The 24192-nt window shown below is 42.2% G+C and overlaps 4 protein-coding genes across 4 annotated transcripts in view; 3 read left to right on the top strand and 1 right to left on the bottom strand.

Moving 5' to 3' along the window:
• lrit1a (leucine-rich repeat, immunoglobulin-like and transmembrane domains 1a) overlaps positions 1-2749 on the bottom strand; it is a 3846-nt gene extending 1097 nt beyond the window's left edge. Inside the window, exons 1-4 of the mRNA XM_025061169.1 lie at positions 2167-2749; positions 1332-1792; positions 165-470; positions 1-83 (exon numbers count right to left, since the gene is read on the bottom strand). Of these exons, the coding sequence (XP_024916937.1) occupies positions 1-83; positions 165-470; positions 1332-1792; positions 2167-2282 (966 nt within the window). The 5' untranslated portion in view covers positions 2283-2749. The remainder of the gene's footprint in view (positions 84-164; positions 471-1331; positions 1793-2166) is intronic.
• A 2328-nt stretch (positions 2750-5077) lies between these two features.
• Positions 5078-9849, top strand: rgra (retinal G protein coupled receptor a). The gene is made up of 7 exons (XM_008321755.3): positions 5078-5156; positions 5495-5651; positions 6117-6238; positions 6662-6815; positions 6915-7032; positions 8178-8291; positions 8379-9849. Exons 1-7 carry the CDS (start codon positions 5078-5080, stop codon positions 8520-8522), a joined length of 888 nt encoding a protein of 295 aa, XP_008319977.1. The 3' UTR covers positions 8523-9849.
• Positions 9850-15166: 5317 nt separating this feature from the next.
• Positions 15167-18339, top strand: slc18a3a (solute carrier family 18 member 3a). Its single transcript, XM_008321754.3, has one exon. It carries the CDS (start codon positions 15535-15537, stop codon positions 17092-17094), a length of 1560 nt encoding a protein of 519 aa, XP_008319976.1. The 5' UTR covers positions 15167-15534; the 3' UTR covers positions 17095-18339.
• chata (choline O-acetyltransferase a) overlaps positions 18336-24192 on the top strand; it is a 7255-nt gene continuing 1398 nt past the window's right edge. The window contains 11 exon segments of the mRNA XM_025060944.1: positions 18336-18800; positions 19568-19759; positions 20273-20391; positions 20781-20849; positions 21010-21181; positions 22804-22981; positions 23463-23632; positions 23763-23863; positions 23948-24076; positions 24154-24189; positions 24191-24192. The exon segment at positions 24191-24192 is cut by the window's right edge and continues 79 nt beyond it. Coding sequence (XP_024916712.1) covers positions 18753-18800; positions 19568-19759; positions 20273-20391; positions 20781-20849; positions 21010-21181; positions 22804-22981; positions 23463-23632; positions 23763-23863; positions 23948-24076; positions 24154-24189; positions 24191-24192 — 1216 coding nt within the window. The 5' untranslated portion in view covers positions 18336-18752.

Here is a 24192-nt window from a genome sequence, read left to right as displayed (position 1 = left end):
GTACTTTCCAGAGTCTCGATAGGACACAGCTGGAACGCTGAGGACGGACCAGGTGATTCCCTCCTTTGAGGTTTCCTGCTGGACTGTGATGAAGGGAAAGATGATCAAAATTATTATTAATGTTAATATCACTGCAGACATGTGGACTTGACTGTCAAACTCACTTGTTCCATTCAGGACCCGTCCCTGCGCCCTGCGCCATGTCAGATCTGGGATTGGAACTCCGATGGTACCACAACGCAACAGCACGTTGTTTCCAACAGCACTCCGGACTCGTGCCACGGCGGTATGGATACGTGGCAGCTGACAGCGCCGCGGCTCTGCGTCACTGAACAAAACTCCAGACACGCTCTCTGGAGCTGAACATCGCAGCTGAGAGTCTATGAAGGCCAACGAGATCGTGGGAGACTTCTGAAACTGGACCAGGTCGTAGAGCCGGCAGTCACACACCCAGGGGTTGTCGTGAAGACCTGAGGATGAGGCTGCACGTGAGTCTACAGGGGAAAGGCCAGCGTCCAGCTGTGACAGACCAGCCAGCAGATGGCTGGTGTGGATGTTAGGATTGGTAATCCTGTAAGAGGATTAACATTTAATTCATAACCTACAGGGTGACCGTGTCTACGGCAGTGATGATGGAACATGGTGCGTTTGTTTTTCTACGTCCACCACCAGAAGAACAAGCACATGGCTCAGAGCTGTAGAGCTGTCCATTATTCTGTGTGTAAGCAGTGATTCAACACAGAAGCCAACTTTGGAGTGTGATGATGATCATGATTGATTGAAGTGATTTCTGTACAATTCAATTGTATTTTATCCTAAAATTGTACAACCAATATATAGACAATATCAGGTTAAATATATCAATGATCCTCATTCCTCCAGGCTGCAGTGAATAAACACTGATATAACGTACAGTATGGTGGTACAGTGTGGTTTTCCTTCTGTAAAATGTTAAATCTCTGCAATTTTACAAAGGGTCAGATTGGAACTAACTTCCAGATTGACTCACTGGTTAAACAGGAAAACAACAGAGAAGAAGAGACTGTGGGAAACTGGAGACTAGCATTAAAAACAAAGCTAACAAAAAAAAATTAAAGTAGGTTAAATTTCCGTACAGATTTTTTGCAATGTCAAATCTTAAGTGTCATCTTATATTTACAAGAGAAGTTTCATATACATATCCTAATGTGTCATAGATGGAGACATTTTTATATAATCTATTTCAAATTGTTTATTTCAATGTAAATCTAATAATAAGTCTGTGATAAATAAGACTTTTATTTGTGCATTAACTTCACACATGTATCGACTGGTGTATGGATGACACTTACCCAGTATGATTTTGGAGCTCTCCGGTCCCTGTGCTGGTTTCACCGTCAACCAGGAGGCCAGCACCTCAGCCGGCAGGGTCACCATGTTGTTGCTGGAGAGATCCAGGTACGTCAGGTTCTTGGTGTAAGCTGTGGCCTCCGCGGGCAGAGAGGTGAGCCGGTTGTTGTGCAGATCGAGAAGTCTAAGACTGGGCATGTCCATGATCGATTCCCAGGGAAAGGAAGTGAGAGCGTTCCCATCCAGACGTAGCTCTTCCAGGTTGAACAACCCCCGGAAACTGTCCAGGTTCAAGGTGGACAGGGTGTTGAAGGACATCCAGAGGAACTCCAGACTGAAGAGGTAGTTGAAAGCCCCGCTCTGTATCTGCTGGATGGACGTCTTTTCGATGCGCAGCTTCGACGTGTCAACGGGGAATCCGGCAGGCACAGAAGAGATGTCCGGGTCGGTGCAGATAACACTCCTGTGGAAAGACACGAGTGAATGTTCACTCTCATTATTATTATCGAGGGTAGTTAAATTATGAAATGTCATTGAATGATTAAAATATTTATAACTGTGGTATCTGCAGTGATTTTGTAGGAAAAGTATTTCTATTATCGGACAAACACAGAAATACGCTGACAGGAAGTGTCTATTAGAGACAAAGCTATAATAATAAATACAAGTAATCCAGTGAAAGCAATCAAAATCAATCAGTGAAAAATCAGTGTCTGAGAAAAAGACATTTCTGCAAAAAAGAAAAGAAAAGAAAAGTGCGTCTGTGCGTAAAACCATAACCACGATGAAATAAAAATGAAAGTCCTGCGGGTGTGTTTGGGTTTGTTTTGTTTTTACCTGGCCTTGGACCCATCACTCAGGTTGTGGTAAAAACAGCTGCACTGTGACGGACAGGTGTTCACTGCAGCTTCACCTGTGGCCGCGCAGAGTCCCACGAGCAGAAGGAGGTGCATGTTGGCACGCTTTTACGCATACGTGCGCCCAGTTTGCGCAAAAGGACTTTCATTTACGGGGATTTTGTTCTCATGGATGTTCCCATCGCCCTGCCATCCCATAGTGATCAGACTGGTTTGATTCCAGAGATAGGAAAGACGGATGTGCTAGGATTAGTGACAGACTGGCGTCGTTTGGTTTGGATGCGTGCTGCATCCCGGGATCCGATTGGATGCGCAGAGCCGTCCCAATTTGTCATCACTCCCTAAATGGTCATAATCCACTGAGATTTGTTATTATGGCCTTTTTCTCTTAGCTTTCACGGCTGTTCATCTGAGTGGTCAATGTTAAATCTGACCACACGGTGCCTCTGTCGTCACAGTGTAATTTAAATGTAGCAACCAAGGGTCTCAGCATCGAACCTCTTCGCTGCTTCATTTATACAGATGATTGTGTTAACAACATTTAATTAACAAATATAACAATGTCACGTGTTCGAGGTTGATGACGACACTACGACACGTGTTAAGATTGTACCCGCAGACAACTTGGACGAACAACACAGAGAGCAGGGCATTTCAAAACACTATCATAGCCCCCCCTACAGGGCGATAAAGGACACTTTCATGTAGTGTTAACATTACAAATGTTCCCCACTGGTTAACCTAATCATTATGGTTGTGAGACAGTGTTTGATATGGAACAAAGACCACAGCCCTGTGATAAAATGTCTGTTCCTGCAACTTTAAAAACCTTTTGTTTGTTGTTGTTTTTTTACATCCTACACTTCTCATAAAGATGAAGTAATGGCAGAATAAATACATGTACAGTGTGGTTAGACAGGATTAACTTGGATTTTTTAAAAGAAAATCTTAGATTATAACACTTCTACGACAACAGTAGACACCCCCCCTCCCCCCACCTTCACACCCTCTCTATTTAATCCAGCTGTTGTTGATTTGAATAGAAGGATTTCAGTTTGTCACTGCGATTTTGGGAAACAGTCAAAACAACCAAAACACATGTATTAATAAATTACATGTCTCCGAGTCACGGGTATTTTTGGTTTTAGGACCGTGCAGGTCGGTGCTGCGGCCGTTGGCTGTTGAGCAACCGTGTTCTTTTGTGTTGAAACATATACATTCCACATAGGGCGGCAAGTCCTTAATCTCATTTGCTGAGGAAATAAAGCTTTCTTTAAATATTGTACGACCTGCAAGAGAGGATTTGGTTGGGTGTGCAACGTCATTGTGATGGTGCACAGAGTGATGTGGGCAAAAACAGGATTCAAGGCTCCAGGTTCTCTACATACACCTACAGCATAGGGGGATATTTCCACTCAGGTGTATTGATCTTGTTTAGTTCTATGGATCTAAAAAAAATGAATGTATTAAATTACCTAGGAGTTTCAACTCCTCCTAAACACAGATAAATTCAACTAAATCTTAACTCTTTGCATTGTCATATGATGCAGCTTTTTTATACATTCTCACCTACATTTCACAAGAATCCTGATCTTATAATCCACAGACTGAGACAGACCCCGGCCACACAATGTCAGCCTTTTTCCCCCCTCCTGCCCTTAAGGCATGAAAAGCTGGGAATGATGTTGCAACTGAAACTTAAAAGTGCCCTGTGTAAGATGAAGGTGGAACTATAGTGAATGGAATAGAACGATGTTCACAGGATTACATTCTTATGAAGCTAAAGTTAATCTAAACCTGAGTGTTTTATCTTCTTTCTTTCTTTTTTATCTAACTGTGAATTAACAAACACCTTTTTGAGTTTTGGTGTCTCATGATGTACTGTGCAGTTACAGTGCTAATAATGACCATAGTCTACAATAAGCTCTCCTAGGTGAATGTACAGGGAGGATGAAGTAAAGAATATTTTACCACAACATGATCACATTTCATTCACAAAAGAATTTTAAATGATCTAACGTGGGGTCTGATTTGTTTTATTAAATCCCGGAGAGTATTTTTCACCACGTGGGTAAAACAAGACAATATTTAGAGATCTAAAACAAAAAAAACTCACTTGCGCCCCTTGTGGTGCATTCAGCATTATCACTTTGGTGTCATTGATTTAGTGAATGGACTGCATCAGCAGAAACCAAGAGGTGACAGATATGCAGTATTACTGTTTTTACCATAGTTTATCTACACATGTTCCCTGTAGGACGACACGAGGCAGTTGTTAATGGAGTCAGTTACGTTCTTCTGAGATCAAAGGTCGTATCGTAGATTATTCAGATCAATAATAAAACAATAGTGTTTCAACCATTAGGTCTGAACCGTGAGATCGTGGCCGCTCCTGTCTGCTCTGCTCACTGACACTGAGAGCAGCTCTCCCTGGATGTAGCTCCGTGCAGACACCTGTTGTTGCTCCTTAAAGTGACACGTTTCCTGCAGTGAGTGCGCACCGGGGTGGGTGTGGGGAGAGAAGGGGGAGGGAGGAGAAGCGGGGGGGACTCAGCTGCAGCAGCAGCCGCCGCCGCATCCTCAGCCGCACACTGCAGCCACATACAAAGGCTTGTTGTGTGCAGGCAAACTAATTGAGAAGGGCTTTACTACTGCGGCGCATTATCAGGGTTACTGTTGGTGTGGTTATGTTCATTAGGACATTCCTGCGCGGATTGGGGCGACACGGCGAAGGAGGCTTTACATAATAAAGTGCATGCTTTTTCACGTGAAATGTCCCTTTAAAAGAGCACTCTCCTCCGTCACACCGAGACAGATCGGAGTAGAAAAGGGCAGAGAGGAGTGAAAAGTCTGGTCCAGCGGCACTTTGGTTGAGTGGAATCGGCATCAGGATGGTCTCGTCTTACCCTTTACCGGACGGCTTCACCGAGTTTGAAGTCTTCTATTTTGGCTCGTTTCTGCTGGTGGAGGGTGAGTGGCTTTTCTCCTTTTTCTCTCTAATGCTTTTATGAACTCAAATTGTGACAAATGCTCCGGGCTGCCCTCCGTGGTGCACAAAAATGACCTAACCCGGGAGCTGGGGCAACTGTGGACACTGACACTGATGGAGTGAGTGCAGGATGGTCTGCAGGTTCTATCACACACACACGTTTGAAAGAAACTCCAGTTTCCTCGTGGTGTTAAAGATGACTCACGGGAGTGTGTTTACTATTTTTCCTGCTGCATGTGACGCGGGGAGCGCTGCCTCCATCAGTGCAGTCCGCTGTGAGCACTTGCTCGGTTTCAATTGTCTTGTGTTTCATCCCAAGGTCTGATGGGCTTCTGTCTGAATGCCATGACGATCGTTGCTTTCCTCAAAGTGCGGGAGCTGAGGACCCCCAGCAATTTCCTGGTCTTCAGCTTAGCCATGGCTGACATTGGCATCTCCATGAACGCCACCGTCGCTGCTTTCTCCAGCTATCAGAGGTGAATGATGTAACCAGTGGGGGGCTTTCTTTCATAACAGCCTCTGTAATGTGTGTGCAAATAAAGGAGCTATACCTGAGCTGGAGGTGAACAAACACCACAAATCTCTGTGGAGCAATAAATCCATGCACGGGTGAGTCGGGGGGAGGGAAAAGGTGAGTGCGTTGGCCAAGCTTGTGGAGAAGCAGAGGATTTTCAAAGTAATCAATGGATGACAGATGCTGCTGCCAGTGGGATTATACTGGGTTTCCATCAAATGTACTGCCTGTGTTTGTCACGCTCCGCCGACTGTTGACCTTTATCACTATGACGATGTTAAAATGCGGAGAACACATTGGTAAACTCAACCTGTTATTACCAGGTCTACATCGTACATGTTTGAACCTGCACGCAGCTGAAGGACATGTATGTTTCACATTCTTTTACTATGTTAAAAAAACAAAACAAAAAACCTCCCGTCTTCAGGTACTGGCCCTATGGCTCCAGCGGATGTCAGACTCACGGTTTCCAAGGATTCGTCACAGCTCTTGCCAGCATCCACTTTGTGGCAGCCATCGCCTGGGACAGATACCACCAGTACTGCACCAGTAAGTTAACAACCCCCCCCCCCTTCCTGCCCCTTCCAGGCACACACAAAAACACAACACACACACACACACCCTCTGTTTCTTTGAAAAAAAAAACCACCCAAGACGTCTTTGTGTTCTAACCAAACTGGCTGCAGCGACCTGTGGTAGGTCGACCTATCTCAGCGGTCATTAGGCGAGGGCAGGTTTCACAGTTATCCAGTCAATCCCAGAGCCACGAGTTGAGACAAACAACCATTCACACCCACATTAAACAGCTAGAGTGGATTCAGAGAAATGAATCAATATATTTTGGAGGTTTTTGAACTGAGAATCTGTACTGTGTATTGTATAAAGAAAAAATAGGGATGAACCAGCGAACCGATTATCAAGAGCCTCAACCACTGCACCACTGTTCAGCCCTCATGTCTTTTTGATTGTCAGGAACCAAACTGCAGTGGAGCAGCGCTATCACTCTGGTCATATTCATCTGGATGTTCTCTGCCTTCTGGTCGGCCATGCCTCTTCTGGGCTGGGGAGAGTACGACTACGAGCCCCTGAGGACCTGCTGCACCCTGGACTACAGCAAGGGAGACAGGTGCTCGTTTTCTCCATGCTCCAAGTCATCCGTACAACCAAGGTCACCATGATTCCTAGAGTCATCTCTCTCTCTCTCTCCCTCCCTTTCTCCACACAGAAACTATGTGTCCTACTTGATCCCCATGACCATCTTCAACATGGCCATCCAGTCGTTTGTCATCATGTCCTCCTACCAAGCTATTGGAGAGAAATTCAAGAAGACTGGAAACCCCAAGGTAAGCTTGCAGAGAAGGTCCTCAGTCCAGCAGTCACTAGGACCGTATGTCAGAGCCTGGATGCCTCCTGGCTCTGACATACATCATATACAGTGGTCCCTCTCCTATCACGGTAGTTGCGTTCCAAGACTAAAATTTTGCGAGATCGGATTTAAAAGAAAAAAATCGGCGATATACTGAGGCAGTGAAAGAAGTGTGATATAGAGAGGGTCTACTGCAGTAGGTCAGTGCCACAGGCAGAAAGCAGAGGTTTCAAAGTGAGTGAGTCAGGAGGATAAAGAGACAGCTGAGCCGAGCGGCAGATTTCCACAGGGGCCTGGGTCTCCTCACTACATGTTGTGTAAGATCATTACTCACGCTCATCTGAGTTTCCCGGCCAAGCTTTCAAAGACGGCGGAGTGGAAACACCACAACATACGCAATTATGCGATGAACAGAGGCCTGATGATGACGGTCTCCAATGAAACAGCCAGTCAAAGTAAGATTTATATGTCAGAAGAACAAAACGCAAATAGTACATGTTGTCTACGCCTCTGCAACATTCAACACCACAACATCTGCAGAGCTGCAGAAGTATTTTAAGTGAAGTCGATAGTGCAGTGTATAGAGTTTTTTCACAACATCTGCAGAGCATAGTCGATAGTGCAGTGTATAGAGTTTTTATTACTGTAGTCATGTCACAGAATTATATGAAATAATGCAAACAAATGCAAACAAATTCTGCTTGTTTTACTACCGGATGTCAGGTAGAAGAAGAACGCGATATGACGTTGCTTTGTCAGCAGCAAGCTGTAAACAAATCAAAAAATTCTTCTCTGTGTGAAAAGTGAAGAGAATGGGACTGATCACAGATCAGATGTGACGATAAACGGTACAGCTTAAAGGTTCTGTCCCTCTGACACACAATAACCATTTTATACATTGTTGTTATTTATTTATATGAAATCTCGCACAAACATTTATGTTTTATGCCAGCCGTGTGATTTCCCTCAAGTCAAGACCAAGAATCTCATGACACAAGAATGTTTGCCTCCGTATGGTTAAACAGCCACTAATCATTTGTGTTCTGACCTCCTTCTTTCTCTACTTCTCTTTTTTCCTCACTAATCCCTCCTTCTTAACTCCTTCTACTCCTCCTTCTTCAGTTCAACACTAACGCTCCTCTTAAGACGCTGCTGATGTGCTGGGGCCCCTACGCACTCGTGTCCTTCTACGCCATTGTAGAGAACGCCGCCCTGGTCTCTCCTAAGCTCAGAATGGTAAGGGCCACCCTTCAGTTTGCGCCACTATTTTTAACAAATGTCTTTTCAACACTGACACTGCTGCTGCTGCACCTGCCCCTGCAGATGGCTCCCATCATGGCCAAGACGGCCCCGACCCTGGACGTTTTCCTATACGTGCTGGGAAATGAGAACTACAGGGGCGGCATCTGGCAGCTGCTCACGGGAGAAAAGATCGAAGCGCCGCAAATAGAGAACAAGTCCAAATAAACTAAGCATGCAAAGAAAACACACACAACACGTTCTCAGTGGTTTCTCACAGGTACCAAATGATCTCTGTTTGTATTTGTGTGTGTGTGTGTGTGTTTGTGGTGTCTCGTGCACAGTGGTGGCTCTTGTCCTGATCAAACATTTGTCTCTGGAGTCACACTGTTCCTATGCTGTGTTGTGCAGACTGACATAAACAAAAAGTGACTATGAACTGTATCTGTCCCGTTCATGTTAAATCCCAGCAAAAAGTCCACAACAGTGGACGTGAAACGTTACGAAAGGCATGGTTTCTCCCAATCGGAATAAAATTAATTTAGTTTTTTTCCTCAAATTAATATCAGATGATGAACGTTATGATAAATTGGCGGCAGTTCACAGACGTTGTTTAGAACTGAAATACAAGCCTGATGTTCAGACGAGTTGGTACAGTTCCTTAAAATGCAAACTTTTTAATAATCAGCAAGATGAAGGCACTACAGTGAGTTTTAGTCATGTGAGGCCATAAAAAAGACCTCCGTGATCTTTGCCCCAGACATTGTAACATCTGGTCAACAATCAGTCAAAGGCTGAAGAGATCCTGTCCTGATGGAAAAGTCAATTTATTTACATTCCTGATAAATGGCATTGTGACTGGAGCAGCCTTAGCATCAATGCTACCTTCTCTTACAGTATACTCTATATATAGTCCACATGTGACCACTGACCACCTCTTCACCTTTGACCTGTAGAACACATCTATTTCCTCTCCCTCTTTGACTCTTCCAGTTTGAGGACGTTCCATTGACTTAGAGCAGACCGTATAGAACCACAAAGATTTTTAAACCCTAAGACCATTCTGTTATGTACATCACGGTAGCGCTTTAGTTCGTGGTATAATTTGACTCAAAGGTCATGCACATTCAGCAGAAATTTCTCCAAAGTAACAGTAAAATTAACCAAACCTTTGGAGGACGGTCCTTTATACTCTGCCCTGATACCAAAACTTGCTGCGCGTTTCTGAAAATGTTTTTTAGATTTTCTAATGTTTCTAGAATAGAATTGGATTGAAGTATTGTAGTTTTCCTGCATTCTTAAGACTCTACTAGTCTACCAACCCTCTGGACAGGTGTGTGTGAATCAAATATCTTTTGGATTTAATGCTGAAAATCTGAATTAGAATAAGATAGCACAAGGGAGAAACAGCGCCAGATTAAACATTTTTAAGGGTACTGTCTTAAAACAGAGGCACAAAAAGGTGAATGTATATTATACACTGCTAAGGTGTTAAATACAAAATATAAATAATAACATGACAACTCAGAAACACTCAGTAACACTTTCACAAAAAGCAAATATATGTAAGATTCCCATCGTTCAAAGACTTCCTTCACTAAAAACCATCCAGTTATATATGTCCTTAAATATTTTTAGTCAACAACGTCAGGACCTATAAACCAATACGGGAACATTCTAGGCCTCCAGCAGCAGCAGTGTCCAGCCCTAATCCACCAAACAAGGGGAGCATTCATCAACACCAACCACAGGTTACAGATTAGTGGTCAGCTGCAGAACAAGACGACAGGCTTCTCACCTCCTGATTAACGGACGAAATCGAGAGAGAAGTGTGGCCTGTCGCACGAGTCACTTCTAATGACGAGTTTACAGAATCTTTTTAATCTCATGCCTGAGAGACAAATTTAAAAATGTTTTTCAAGTGGACGTTGACACGAGCAAACATTTAATTCAGACTCATTTCTCTATAAAACGGTTCATCGCTAACATTTACTTCACTGGACACACGTTCTACTGACTTAAAACTATACATTTAATAAGGCACAGAAAAAAGTACACGAATAATGAGAAGGACAAGAATCAGCACAGATCAGTTATTATGTTTATGACGGAGGTTCCTGAACTTTTGTTTTCAAGAATTCGTTTTTTGATCATATTTATTGTACTGTGTTGCAAATACAAAATATATGTGAGTGTGTGTGTGTGTGTGTGTGTGTGTGTGTGTGTTGTAAGTTGAAAAAAAGGATTTGTGAAATTGAAAAGACATAATGGAAGGAATTGATAAAAAAAGGAAATGTGATCAGTTACTAGACATTTCAGGCGACACCATTAGAATTCCAGATGATCCCACATGGGGTTGCGACCCCAAAATTGAAAAAAAAGATTTGTGAAATTGAAAAGACATAATGGACATTTTTGATAATGGAATGGAGATGGTTTTAGGTTTGAAATTATATACAGTACAATTTTATTTTTAAATAAGTATAAACATGTTTAAATTGCTCTAAAGAAATCACAAAAAAAATCTTAATTCCTGTATTTTGTCTTTTACAGTGTGTTGAATTCTCTGTCTATTTATTTGCCATTAATATTTTTAATTTTTTATTTGATTTAAATGTTTGTTTCCTGCACAGTACTTAACCTGTTAGACTGTCAATGTTGAAAAACTAATAAAGAACCAGAAAGTGTGTTGACCATGATTTGACCATGTGACCTTTGACCTCCTGTCTTTGACAACATTAGGTCTGTACTGCACAGTACAGTACGTTCCAGAGTTTAAAAGTAAATAAACCAACCTAACAGTGTAACAGGTTTCCAGGTACTTGTTACCCTGTTGTTCTTGGCTCGTCTCGGTCTAATTAAAAAGATCATAGAGGCTTGTACTCACTGTCAGGTATCTGAGCAGGCCGGTTGTCATCAGCCGTCAGTCTGTGGAGCTGTGATGACGCTGTAGTATTCACACACGTGCAGGGGATGGTGTCCTCATCAGTGCAGTTCCACTTCATTCAACCATCTGCAGGAAAACACACAAGAGTTAGTTTTAATGCGAAGTAAGAAAAGAGCTAATGAAAAAAAAAGAGCAAATATTATGACCGTAATAATTTAAATTTAAAAGAAAAAATGTCCCTGGACATAGAGTAAAATTACAATAAGTACAATAAAAATGAGATTTTTCTGTCATCACCCGTAAAATAAACAAGTACTTTTGCTAAGTCCAAATGTAACTGTTGTAAATATATTATACATATGATATACTACATATATCATGTATATGTTTTAAAATATATTGAAGCATATTGGACTAACATTTGAAGAAATAGTGTCTTTTCTTCAGTGCTAAACCAAGAAGTTTAAAAAAAAAATAAAAAATTCAGAGGGAACAGCAACAACATCACCACAGAACCTGAACAAGGATGAATCCAGAGGAGATGAGGGCTGTGACACAAATAGAACGGGAGAGAAAGAAAATGTCACGTCCCCCATGTCTCACTTTGATATGAACATTTTAATGGTCTTTAAAAAAAAAAAGGACTCAAAGTCAGTCTGCTGCCTCAGGTTAATCACACTTGTGTTTTTTTTTTTCTTGGAGATGTGCAATACTGATGCCACACACACACACACTCCAAATTAAATTTGGAAACATAAATATACACCCTCTCCCTGTAGGAAACTGAAGTCCACACAAAGACAAAGAGAATGTCCCCTGACGTGCAAATAACACACACAGAGAGAGGCTTGTGGAGCAGCCTCAGGACAATCAGGGGTCTGGCTGAACACAGCTGTTCTCCAATCAGCACACTGACCCTGGTCACTCACACTGTTGAGAAGATGTGATTGACGCAAAACAAATGACGAGATCAATGCTGACACACCCGCTCCACGCTGGGATAAGAATCAGAAACACAATCATAATCTGCTCCGGGAAACATTTGCTTCAAAGCAACTGTCTTTTTCCTTTTCATGGGATTACAGCTCGACTTTAATCTGGATTAAAACGCATCTGTGCGTCACTGCTATTTGAAAATGTCTTTTTTTTTTCAATTCACCACTGTACAGTACGTGGCACTAATGACACCATGACTTACACACACCACAGTTACTGTTCAGTACTACAAGGTACACAACTTAAATACACCACAACTGAATTAAAGTGCAATCAAGAAACATTCAGTGAAAAATTGTATCAACAACAGAAGGTCTTCAAAATGTTTCAGGTTTTTCATTCATTGCAACGTATTGCTTTCATTTGAATTTGGGGGAAATTGTTAATAACTAACAATAATGTGTTGTTTTTTTTTATTTACAACCTTTGCAGTACCTCTATGGACCCACTAGAGGTCGAGGAACCGCTGTCTCTGGCAGAATTTTAGACACCTGAAAAGTGTTAAACAAACTCAACAGACGTTGCCATCTGATTTATTGTGGTTCACGTCTTTGTTTTGTTAATGAATTTTCAATCAAATATTTGATTTATTTTTATTTTATTTGTATTTTCACATCACTACCCCGAAGTACAATGTGTTTTGGGAATTTTGACTATAAAATATTGTAATCTATTCCATTCAGTCACAAAGACCACAATTACAGATGATTGTTACAGATAACAGTGTTCATCACTACAGTTATATTACTGTAGTTCTTTCTCTCTTCTTCTGCTGCTCTCCTCCTCACATACCCCCTCTTAAAAAAAAAAAAAACTCTGAGAACTCTGATCCTGTGATTCTGTGTAGATTGCCTTGCAGTAATGCAGAAATATTTGTACCGTTTAATTTCAGAAAAAAAGGACACTGGTATTTCCCCTGACTCTGTAGATCACAGCTGGAATGTGAACCATGTGAGCTCGTGTAGACTCGTGAAGGACGGATTTACTTTGAAAAAAATGTCTGTCACTACTGCAGCAGGACTTCAGCTGCGGTGCTACATTATAAACCTTTACCATAGTGTACACAGACGTATAAGCTCTATGACGAAGTTAGCTGCAGGACTTCAGCTGCGGTGCTACAGACGTATAAGCTCTATGACGAAGTTCTCTTGACACATTTGTAACTAATGACTTCCCCTAGGCTCAGTTTTCTCTCATTTTCAGCCTGTGTTGATTTGGCTAATGTGCACTGGGATGTAGTTACAACCGTCACTCATCAATAACTGGACGACCAGCCGTGATGGATGTTCATGGAGCTTTTTCTTAGTTTCTCGCGATCGTAAAATAGAATCAGAATCATTGAAAACACAACAGCAACAAAAGTCATTCTTTTAACTCAGCAGTGTAGTGCTAACTGTAGCCTGTACGACACACTCTGAGCTGAGCTTTCACCAACGTGACACCACATTTTTGTCTAAAAATAAAACTTTGAGCTGCTACTGGTTAAATTCCTAACATTTTACCCTGGATTGAACCCTACTTTAATCTCATTTGTTTCCCACACAGCAGACAACATACTTGGCTGCATTAAGCTGTTACAGCTGTTTTACAGTGAAGTTTCTAAAGTAGTAAATTATACTTTTTTTAAATTATCATTGTTTTTCAGATTAGTTTATTCCAAATAAATAAATGTGTTTGACTACCAAACAAACTTCAAACTTCATTGTTCAAATTTAAGCTTTTTTTTTTTTTTGTTGTACAATGAAAGGGAAAGTTGCTGCCATTCAATGTACGTCGACACAAAAATCCTAAGGCGAGCTTGAGCCAGGGAATGTATGAGGAAATGAGGCAATGCTGACCTCTACTGGAAGAATATGATCAGAACACCTGATTTTTTTTTGACGGACAGCTGTTTAAAAAATGTTTAGCGTGTCTTTAACACACATAATTACATATATAAATATAATTATATTTTTTACCACGTTGATATAAACCTTATTGATACAAGTTTATGAATTGAATGTGCAAACCTTGACCTTGACCAAACCTTGACCTTGACCAAATAAATAATTGACTCACACTACGAATAACCTCCTACAATTAATGGCTACCTGCCTTATTTCTGCAACAAAAATACAAAAAAGAAAAATCAGTCTGTACGTTTACTATGAGATCTTAAATCAAACATTCTCTTTTACTTTTACTATGAGATCTTAAATCAAACATTAGCCCACTAGATGTCAGCATCGCTCTTTGTGGAGTTACAGTCTCGAGCATCGCTTTACTCCAAGTCGAATAGTCCGGCAGCAAAGAAAAGCAAAGAAAATCTGACAGTAGCACTGAGGATTTTGTGCAGCATAAATATCCAGATAGAGAGAAAGAGGTCGAACACAAACGTCCCAACTCATTTGAGATAATTACTTAAACAAGATGACTGATCTCTTAAAATTGAATTATGTGGCTCCATTAGTGAGATTGTTCTCCAGACTCTGACGGCTGCAGATACTTTTTGGCTCCAGCAGATGGCGCGGCACAGCTGTTACTGAAGTTGTCAGTAAACTACCAAGACTTTTATTTTTTTCCTTAGAGGAGCGTCTTGGAGAATGTGGTGCTGCAACTGTTAATACATTCAAACGATTCATTTTTTTCTACTGTGATTCTGATGCGCGTGCATTTTGAGTCGCAACGTTTAGTTTGAAATTAGGATTCGGGTCAGATTAGATTCTGATTACATGTTAGGAATAGCCGTACCATAAAGGTTAAATAAATTCACAAACAAGTCACAAAACCGTGTGCATTCCTAAATAATCGCACATTCGATTCGTTTATCTTCTGCAGTTTTTTATTTCTTGCTACTTTGTGACTTAAAATGGATAAAGATTACTAAGTTAAAACAGAACAATTATTAAAATTGCTTTGACAGAACTGCCTGGACTGCAGTATTCCGTCGGGGGTTTGTGTTTAATTAGCATAAAAGATCTGTTGGAGAGTGGTGGGACCNTCTCTTTCAACCATCGACGGGGGCGCAGAACACGGACTAAGGCAGAGAGTTCGCTCCTCGGAAGCCGGCACTGTGAAGGTTGAGGTGAATACAAAGCCCGAGAAAGACTCTGAAGCAACTTGGGATGACGGGAACAAAACGGCTTCAAGTCACGAATGTGGACATGCGCCTGCGATGACGGAGGACGCGAGGGACCGCGAGGAGGTAAAAGAGGAAAAAAGTTATCTAGTTCATCAGTGAGGCTCCCGGCGCCGGAGAAGAAACGGAAACACACTGGACAGATGCGCCTGTCGTGCGTAAATCTGTAGGAACATCATCGGGAGGAAGACGATTTTTACATCTGATTAACAAGACCTGAGCCAGGGACGGAAATAATCATGGAGCCGGAGGAGACCAAAGAAGAGCAGGGCACCAGTTTGGCCCAATCCGCCGCCGCCAAACTGTCCCGAATGAGTGAAAGAACTAAACAACTGGGCAACGTGATCCAAGACCCAGTGCGCCAGAAACGGATTATCCTGGTGATAGTCTGCGTGGTGCTTTTGTTAGACAACATGCTTTATATGGTGATTGTGCCAATTATACCCGCTTATCTAGAGGGGCTCCAGAGGGCAGCGGACCAAGCCCTCGACAATCCCGTGAACCAGAACTTTACCAACTCCACCATCCACAAAAGCGCAAAGGAGAACTTCGACCTGCAGATAGGAGTTCTTTTCGCCTCCAAAGCCATCGTGCAGCTCCTGATTAACCCCCTCAGTGGAACCTTCATAGACAGGGTCGGGTATGAGATCCCGCTCTTCATAGGGCTCAGCATCATGTTCCTGTCCACTGTCACCTTTGCCTTCGCTGAGAACTATGCGTCCCTGTTCCTGGCGCGCAGCGTGCAGGGAGTGGGCTCGGCGTTCGCGGACACTTCAGGGATCGCCCTGATCGCAGACAGATACACAGAGGAGAAAGAGAGGAGCAAAGCCCTGGGCATCGCCCTGGCCTTCATTTCTTTTGGAAGTCTCGCGGCGCCCCCATTCGGAGGGATTCTCTTCCAGTTCGCAGGGAAGTCTATTCCTTTCCTGATCCTGGCCTTGGTGTGTCTAATAGACGGAGTTCTGTGTCTGGTTGTGCTCAAACCGTTCTCTCAGCGGGAGAGGGAGAACATGCCGGTAGGAACCCCCATCTACAAACTGATGCTTGACCCTTACATAGCCGTAGTGGCCGGTGCTCTGACCATCTGCAACATCCCTCTGGCCTTCCTCGAGCCCACGATTGCCAACTGGATGGAGGACACCATGCATGCCAGTGAGTGGGAGATCGGCATGACCTGGTTCCCCTCCTTCTTCCCACACGTGCTGGGTGTGTACCTCACCGTCAAACTAGCAGAGAAGTACCCGCAACTGCAGTGGTTTTACGGCGCCATAGGTATGGTGTTCATAGGCGCCAGCTCCTGCACGGTGCCCGCCTGTAAGAACTTTGGCCAGCTCATGATCCCGCTGTGCGGAATCTGCTTCGGCATCGCCTTCGTGGACACGGCGCTCCTGCCCACACTGGGTTTCCTGGTGGATGTGCGACACGTGTCCGTGTACGGCAGCGTGTACGCCATCGCAGACATCTCCTACTGCTTGGCCTACGCGCTAGGGCCTGTGGTGGCCGGACAGATAGTTCACGACCTGGGCTTCGTTCAGCTCAACTTGGGCATGGGCCTCGCCAATGTGCTTTACGCGCCAGCGCTCCTTCTCCTGAGTAATGTAACCAAGATGAAACCTTCGTTCTCAGAGAGAAACATGCTTCTGGAAGACGGTCCAACAGGACTGTACGATACGATTAAGATGGAAGAGCGAGAGAAGAAGAGGAAGGGACTGTGCACAACAATCGACGACAACGGCATCAACACGTTTGCGCAGCGGTCGCCCTCAGAAGAGGATTCCTCCGGCGCAGAGTACGCGTAAAAGAGTTGTTTTTTTAACCCAGTGTTAAACTATCAAAGTGCCATGTAGGTTTGTGTGCATCCTGACTGTCTCACATAACACGGTTTTCATTGTGTAGCATCATTTATTTACGGTAGCTGGTGACAGTCCCTGCGGAGGGGGGTGTCAAACCATTTGGCTTCAAGCTTTCAGGCAGCAGAAAAAGCGCTCGTCTTGTGTGTGTGTGTGATTGTGTGTGTGTGTGTGTGAGTGTGTGTCAACCAAAGTGAGTGTATTGTCTAAGTATCCGTCCAGGCATCACCAGTATTTACCACCGTATCAGAAACCAACTCATATTCAGGGACTGTGTGTAAATGTACTGTTTTTGACAGAAGGTGACGCTGTAATAATGTCTTTGGCTCTGACCTGTGTGTCTTCGGAGTTGTGTTGCTAAAAACCACGATATGCAAAACTGCGTGTTAAGTTTTGGGAAAAACAGGGAAAAGTCTGATGGAAAAAATCTGTGTCTGTGCTGTGTGTATATTTTATTTTATTTTATTGATTTAATTTATTTATTTGGATGATGTAGTCCTGGAATGCAAAGCCTCAATGTATGTTCTGAGACTGTACATACATGTATATTTATGTACATAATTAAACCCAAAGGCTATTATCTGACTGGTGTTATTTATGGAATTTATTTATTATTTACTGTTACTGGTATTTTTAAAGGCCTCAATTAAAAGGAAAAACAAATATTACGATGGTGTGTAAAATGTAATAAAATATTAAAATATGTAGCTAATATATAAAATATTTTGCCTTGTAAATTAGTAAACATTAAAATTGAGTCATATAAATCTAAATACCTGGATTCTACTAATGAGTAGCAGAGAAATAGAGTATGTGCGATTATTAAAAGACGGGATTCTGTTAAATTAAGAATGAAAAAAAAAAAGAAATCACACTGCATTTGTGCTGAGATCTAAAAACTACAGGCGTCCGCATTCCGTATGTACAAAAAGAAGGATCAGTCAGATCTGCGAGGAAATGTGTGTCTAGATTTCTCCAAAGAAGAAGGAGGGGTAAAAAAAAATGTCCATAATTACTCCTCAGCTCAGCGTGTGAGCTCCACGGGCGTTCAGTCATCATCTAACCAAGGTGGGGTGAGGATGTGGAGAGTCAAATAAAGTTCTCGACGAATGGCAGGAGTTCTGGGAGGAGCCTGGGAGCCAGGAGGCTGAGGTACCTTCTCAGCATCTCTGCCTCAGCCTTTGAGGAAGTCGAGCTACGCAGAGGGATTGAAATATGATCCAAACAATAAAAGGACCAAAGTAAAAAAAAAAAAAAAGAAGAAATTCTAGGATGTAAGTAAATCCAGTAATAATGGAAAAATCTCAACTTTCTTCTTAAGGATCTGTGGGAGCGTCTCCTTCTACTGACTGGTGAGCGAAACATTTTTCCATGCTTTGCATCTAACTGGGCTTAGGACTGTATTAGAATAAAGGTGGTGGGGTGGACACTGGTGGATGTGATAGTTGCTCCAACATGCATGTGGTAAAAGTGTGCAGTCGTTACTAGAAGCTACTCAGATTGTCGGTGTTGAATGTTTCGCTGCAGAGACGGGATTTTCTTCTGTCTGTGAACAGAGTCTGGCTCATGAATCAACCTGTCTGACTTCACACCTCCACACTGACAACATGCCGGTCCTGGAGCCACAGTCCTCCAAAGAAGCAGGGCTTGATGATGTAAATACTCTCTATGTCTAAGTCATATGTTCTGGATTTTACTACAGCCTCCATTATTCGCATAAATTATTAAAACTGTCATTCATTGAGTGTATGTGTGTTTACAATTTAAATAATAAATTTTAAATGTGCTATGTACACAGCTACTTTTCACAAAAGATAGTATATGTTGTTGTACACTGTTGTGATATATGTAATTCATTTAGGTAAGATTTTCCTTTTTATGTGTTTCTACACATTAAGACATGCACGAAGAAACACGTAAACATTTGATACCTTTAAAATTCTCCCTGAACCTGTTGTGAATCATTTTCTCCACGACCCGTCACATCCCTCTGTTCTGACACTGAGATACGAATTGCCATCATTTTGCAAGTTAAATTTCTTTTTATTACTGTTATTATTTTTGCATGAACAAATTAAGCCACACAAAAATGTGAGTGTGATTTTTTCTATGGTATATGATCTCAGCTCGCCAAAATCAGACCTTAGAACAACACTTTATAGAAGCCTTTTGGTCCATTTTACATGACCTTTGACCCAAGTTTCCTGTAATGTTAAGAAGACAAACTTGATATTTATCTTCCTAACGTTGTTTACAATCTTTATCGAGGGATCAGTCAGGTGATTAGTAGGCCTGAGCCCATGTACCATCATGGTAATGTTTATGCCCATAAAGAATTCAAAAGTCGAACATTTGTTGCTAATAATAAAATGTACCATCATTTGTTAAAATAACAATTTAGTATTTGAATCATTCTCTTTAGGGTCTGCCAAAGCTGCCGCTCCCGGCCCTCAAAGATACGCTGGACACATATCTGAGATGCATGAAGCATCTGCTCACAGAAGAACAGTTTCATAAGACGCAGAAGGTCGTGAAGCAGTTTGGAGCCCCTGGAGGAGTAGGGGAGCTACTACAGCGCAAACTTGCAGAAAGGAGGGAAAACAAGACAAACTGGGTAATTCTGAGCAGTTCTATTATAAGCACCGTGGATAATAACTCACGTCGGTTATTTTTTGACTTTTAACACTAAACGTCAGAATGAAGCTGAAGGGTGATTAATCCACACAGTCTTTCACATTAGGAGTTCTGGTAAACATCGCAGCACAGGCCAAGGGCCAAACACTGACTTTTTAAAAATACCTTCTACAGAAATGTGTAGCAACGCAGCATTTGGATGTTGTTTGCTTTTGTCATATTATTATTATTATTAAATAGAAATGACTTTTTTTCGTACATTTCAGTTGAATTCAAGTTAAATTAGTTTATTTAATTCTTTGTCAAGGATTATGTTTAATTCATTTTTTAATAATGTTGACCTTTCTTTTGTAATTTTTATGAAATATTTTTCTGCTTTAAAAAAAAAAATCCTTGCTCTGTGTTAATAGTATTTTAGGAATCACGTCTTTAAGTGGAGCTGCAGATTATGTCCCAGAACAGTGTCATCTTTGTGTATGTATCTCTCTGTCAGGTGTACGATTACTGGCTGAATGACATGTACCTGAACAACAGACTGGCTCTGCCCGTCAACTCCAGTCCAGTCATGGTCTTCCCCCAGCAGAACTTCAGGGCTCCCATCGATTCTTTAAGGTAGATAATAAAAGAAAAAATTAGTCACATGAAACACGAAAATATACTGGTGTCCTGTATAAATTACTGTAAAGTATAAACTAGTAAGATAAAGGCTCTGATTGAACACAGGTTTCCAAATAGGGTCATTACACTGACCATCCACAGAGGTTGGACTGTGGCAGGGGTCAGTGACCAGTAATAGCTTTGGTTTCGTTCACATAGTATTGATTTGCGTCCTTTACCAGGAGTCACATCAGGACTAATGCTGATAGGTTACTCACATTTGCCAAATAAATACAAATGAAACCACATTCAGACAATGAAGCATGGAGTTTGACCAAACAGTTCCATGTTTATGGTTTTATTTAAAATGAAAAGCAAAGCAAAGATTTCCTCTTCTAACCCAGGTTTGCTGCACACCTACTGTCCGGGGTTCTGGAGTATAAAACCATCCTTGATGCGTGAGTAAATGCACAATCACAGCATGTATGCTTGAAGTATGAATGAAACTTTATGTAACAGCACTGTGTGTGTGTGTTTGTGTGTGTGTGTGTGTTTGTGTGTGTGTGTGTGTGTGTTTGTGTTTGTGTGTGTGGGTTTGTTTGTGTGTGTAGACGTCCCCTGCCTGTGGACTACGCCTGTGGACTACGCCAGGGGCCAGTTGGCTGGAACCCCTCTGTGTATGGAGCAGTATTATCGCCTCTTCACTTCCTATCGTCTACCAGGACCTCAGAGGGACACACTGGTGGCCCAGGAGAGCTGTGTGATGCCAGAGCCTGAACACATCATTGTGGCTTGTAAAAACCAGGTCAGAAATATTCATAATAAATTACAATGTTAACAATACCAATAGTAGCTAGAGGTAGAAAAAAAATCATGTCATTAGCCAAATTCAACCCAGCTGTTTTGATGGGCTATCACTGTCCATCCAAAGGTCAAAGTCTAGGCTACAACAACCAGGAACATCTGCTAATACGACAACCCTGCCAGTATATAGTCCGTGTGTACTGGGGGGCAACTCTAGTACACATTTGACATGATCGAACCAGTCAAATATAATTACACTGCGGGCCAGATCTGGCCCCCGAGCCCGAGTTTGACACACCTCCCCAGGTGGACCTTAGAGGTTTCTATAAGTTTACTAAAGCGGGGGGTGAGGAGGTCGGGGGGCGGGCAAGGTGACTGTTAAACTATCCCAGTGCACCACTGAGAGTTGATCTTCAATCACTGTCGTGTTATTTCCCCTTTCAGGCCTTTTTCAGTTGCCTTTAATTTTAAATCCTGCACTCCGTCAATTTAGATAATTTGTAACACAGTTTTCCCAAACAGTTGATGGATGAATAAAAGGACCATTTGAATTTTCCTGACATTTCCTTGGCTTGCAACTTGCTTAATGACTAATGATATTTTATCTAGGTATTTTGTTAAAAAAACACAAAGAAAACTGGCTGTGACATCTTTTAAAAAAATGCATTAATGAATGGCTTCAGTCTAATCTCCTCAGTATATAACCTGAAGATTTTTTCTTTTTTGTTTCCTTTAAGGTGGATAATACATTCACAATTATCAAATGTCCAGTGCTTTGCTGCTGCTTCTCTAAGAAGTCTGTCACTCACATGAGACCATTCTCCACCTGCAGCCCTTTAATTAGACCAACCGTTCCCATTGATTTTGAAGGATGAGGAAAAAGTTGAAGATCCAGGTCTTGCCTGCTATTAGGGTGGTTTAGTTTTTAATGTAAAGAATCTACTGTACCTTGAGAGGAAACACAAACGGTTTGATCTTATCTGTGTGTATGTCAGAAAAAGGTGGCATCAGTTCAAAGTTACTGTCTATACAGTCACAAACATCGCCTACTCTGTCATCGCTCTGACTATAAAGAGACGCCTCTGTTGTCTGCCGTTTATGCAGAAACTTGCTTCCCCGTGTAAGGTACAGCTACAGTAAATGTAGCCTACGCATCATTTTCACCATCAATCAGTTCTGCTACTGTGCCTGGTAATTAGACCATACATCTGTGTCACTCACTGTGTCTGTTGGTACAGCAAACAGGCTCTGCAGACACAGTGCTGACTTCTCCGAAAGACAGTAATTAACAGCGCGGCCTTCTGGCAAGTCCTCTCTATTGACTATATCTCTATAGCATTTGCGACACTGGCAAATCAGTCTGTTGCTCGTGGCAGCGTGCCACAGCAGTTTCTGATTAAGTAAAAGAATACGAAGTGAGTTAAAAAAAAGTGCCAGTGTGGTCATGGTCTGAAGTGAGTTAAAAAAAAAAAAAGTGCCAGTGTGGTCATGGTCCAGGAGATGGCATTGTGGGGGGGTATTTTCCTTTTTTTTTTTTTTAAAGCATTGCCAAAACAGGTCACAGCACTGATTCATAGTCAAATGACACCATTGAGATCTGTGTTTATATTTACCTGTGTCTAGTTCTTTGTGCTGGACGTGGTGATCAACTTCCGTCGACTGAACGAAAGAGATCTGTTGACTCAGCTGCAAAAGATTGTAAAGATGGCCGAGAGTGAAGAAGAGCGCCTCCCACCCATAGGTGTTCTCACTGCAGATGGACGGACGGAGTGGGCAGAGTCTCGTGCTGTCCTGGTGAGAGGTACACCAAGAAATTATCAATATTTTCAAAAAATTGGATTAAGCCAGTCATATTCTGATATTTAGTGTTAAAAGTTGCAACTAACTGACTTATTATTATTATTCACGGTGCTTATGATAGTACTGCTCAGAATTACCAGTTTGTCTTGTTTTCCCTCCTCTTTTTCAGTTGTTCTGTAGTAGCTCTCCTACTCCTCCAGGGGCTCCAAACCGCTTCACAATCTTCAGAGTCTTATGAAACTGTTCAACAGGACAAATACATTTAAATAGACTGCAGTTTTGAAGGAATGACAGTGTTTCACATAAGGTTCAGTGAAGATTTGCAGCAAACGCTGTGAAAGTGTCAATGTGGGGGTCACACCAATAGAGTTATCTACAAAACAGGCAGGGGTGCTGCAGAAAAATATTAGGAACCACAGGACTAAACTAATTCTTAAGAGTATTAGAATTGTCCACTCTAAACATCAATGTGTATGTTCCAGAGTCGACCAACAGAGACTCTCTGGACATGATCGAACGGTGTCTGTGTCTACTCTGTCTGGATGATGTTCACGGCCCTGAGTTGAGTGACACGGTACGTGCCATGAACATGCTGCACGGAGGAGGACTGTCGAAAAACAGCGGCAACCGCTGGTACGACAAGCCAATGCAGGTCAGTGAGCATTCACCAACTTATATTTTTCATTGGATTTGTATAAACATCATACATGCATATATACTGTAGATATGACTTAGCCCTGAGGTGGTTTCCAAACATCTGAAGTCAGCAGCACTTTTGTCAGTTTGTCATAGGAGCTGACGGCAGCTGCGGGGTGGTGTGCGAACACTCACCGTTTGAGGGAATTGTCCTGGTGCAGTGCACCGAGTATCTCCTCAAGTACATGTAAGAAGACTGCGCGTGTGTGATTTATTGACACAAAAATAAATGTGACTAGCTAATAAATCCTCTTTTTTTTATCAACATCAGGATTGGCAGCCCATCAAAGCTGGTCAGAGCCGCCAGCGTGAGCGAGTTGCCTGCACCACGGAGACTCCGCTGGAAATGTTCTCCAGAGGTCCACAAGCTCATTGCTGCCTCTGCTGACAAGCTCCAAAGGTCTGGATGTAGTGACTTTGTCTTTGTGTGAAATGGCGCTTCCCTTCACTAACAGGAGTCACTCTGGTTTGGCTCAGGCTGGTGAGAAATTTGGACATGAATGTGCTCAAATTTCA

The sequence above is a fragment of the Cynoglossus semilaevis genome, chromosome 12, assembly GCF_000523025.1.
Source record: "Cynoglossus semilaevis isolate Cse_v1.0 chromosome 12, Cse_v1.0, whole genome shotgun sequence".
NCBI lineage: Eukaryota > Metazoa > Chordata > Actinopteri > Pleuronectiformes > Cynoglossidae > Cynoglossus > Cynoglossus semilaevis.
The sequence above is the reverse complement of the archived record's forward strand: the minus strand, read 5'-3'. Positions and strand labels throughout refer to the sequence as shown.

Bases quoted from the DNA above. Each gene is read 5' to 3' on its own strand.
- rgra (XM_008321755.3), top strand. From the start codon at position 5,078: ATGGTCTCGTCTTACCCTTTACCGGACGGCTTCACCGAGTTTGAAGTC. The intron at 5,157-5,494 runs GTGAGTGGCTTT...TTTCATCCCAAG, and splicing joins CTCGTTTCTGCTGGTGGAGG to GTCTGATGGGCTTCTGTCTG. The intron at 6,816-6,914 runs GTGCTCGTTTTC...TTCTCCACACAG, and splicing joins GACTACAGCAAGGGAGACAG to AAACTATGTGTCCTACTTGA.
- slc18a3a (XM_008321754.3), top strand. From the start codon at position 15,535: ATGGAGCCGGAGGAGACCAAAGAAGAGCAGGGCACCAGTTTGGCCCAA.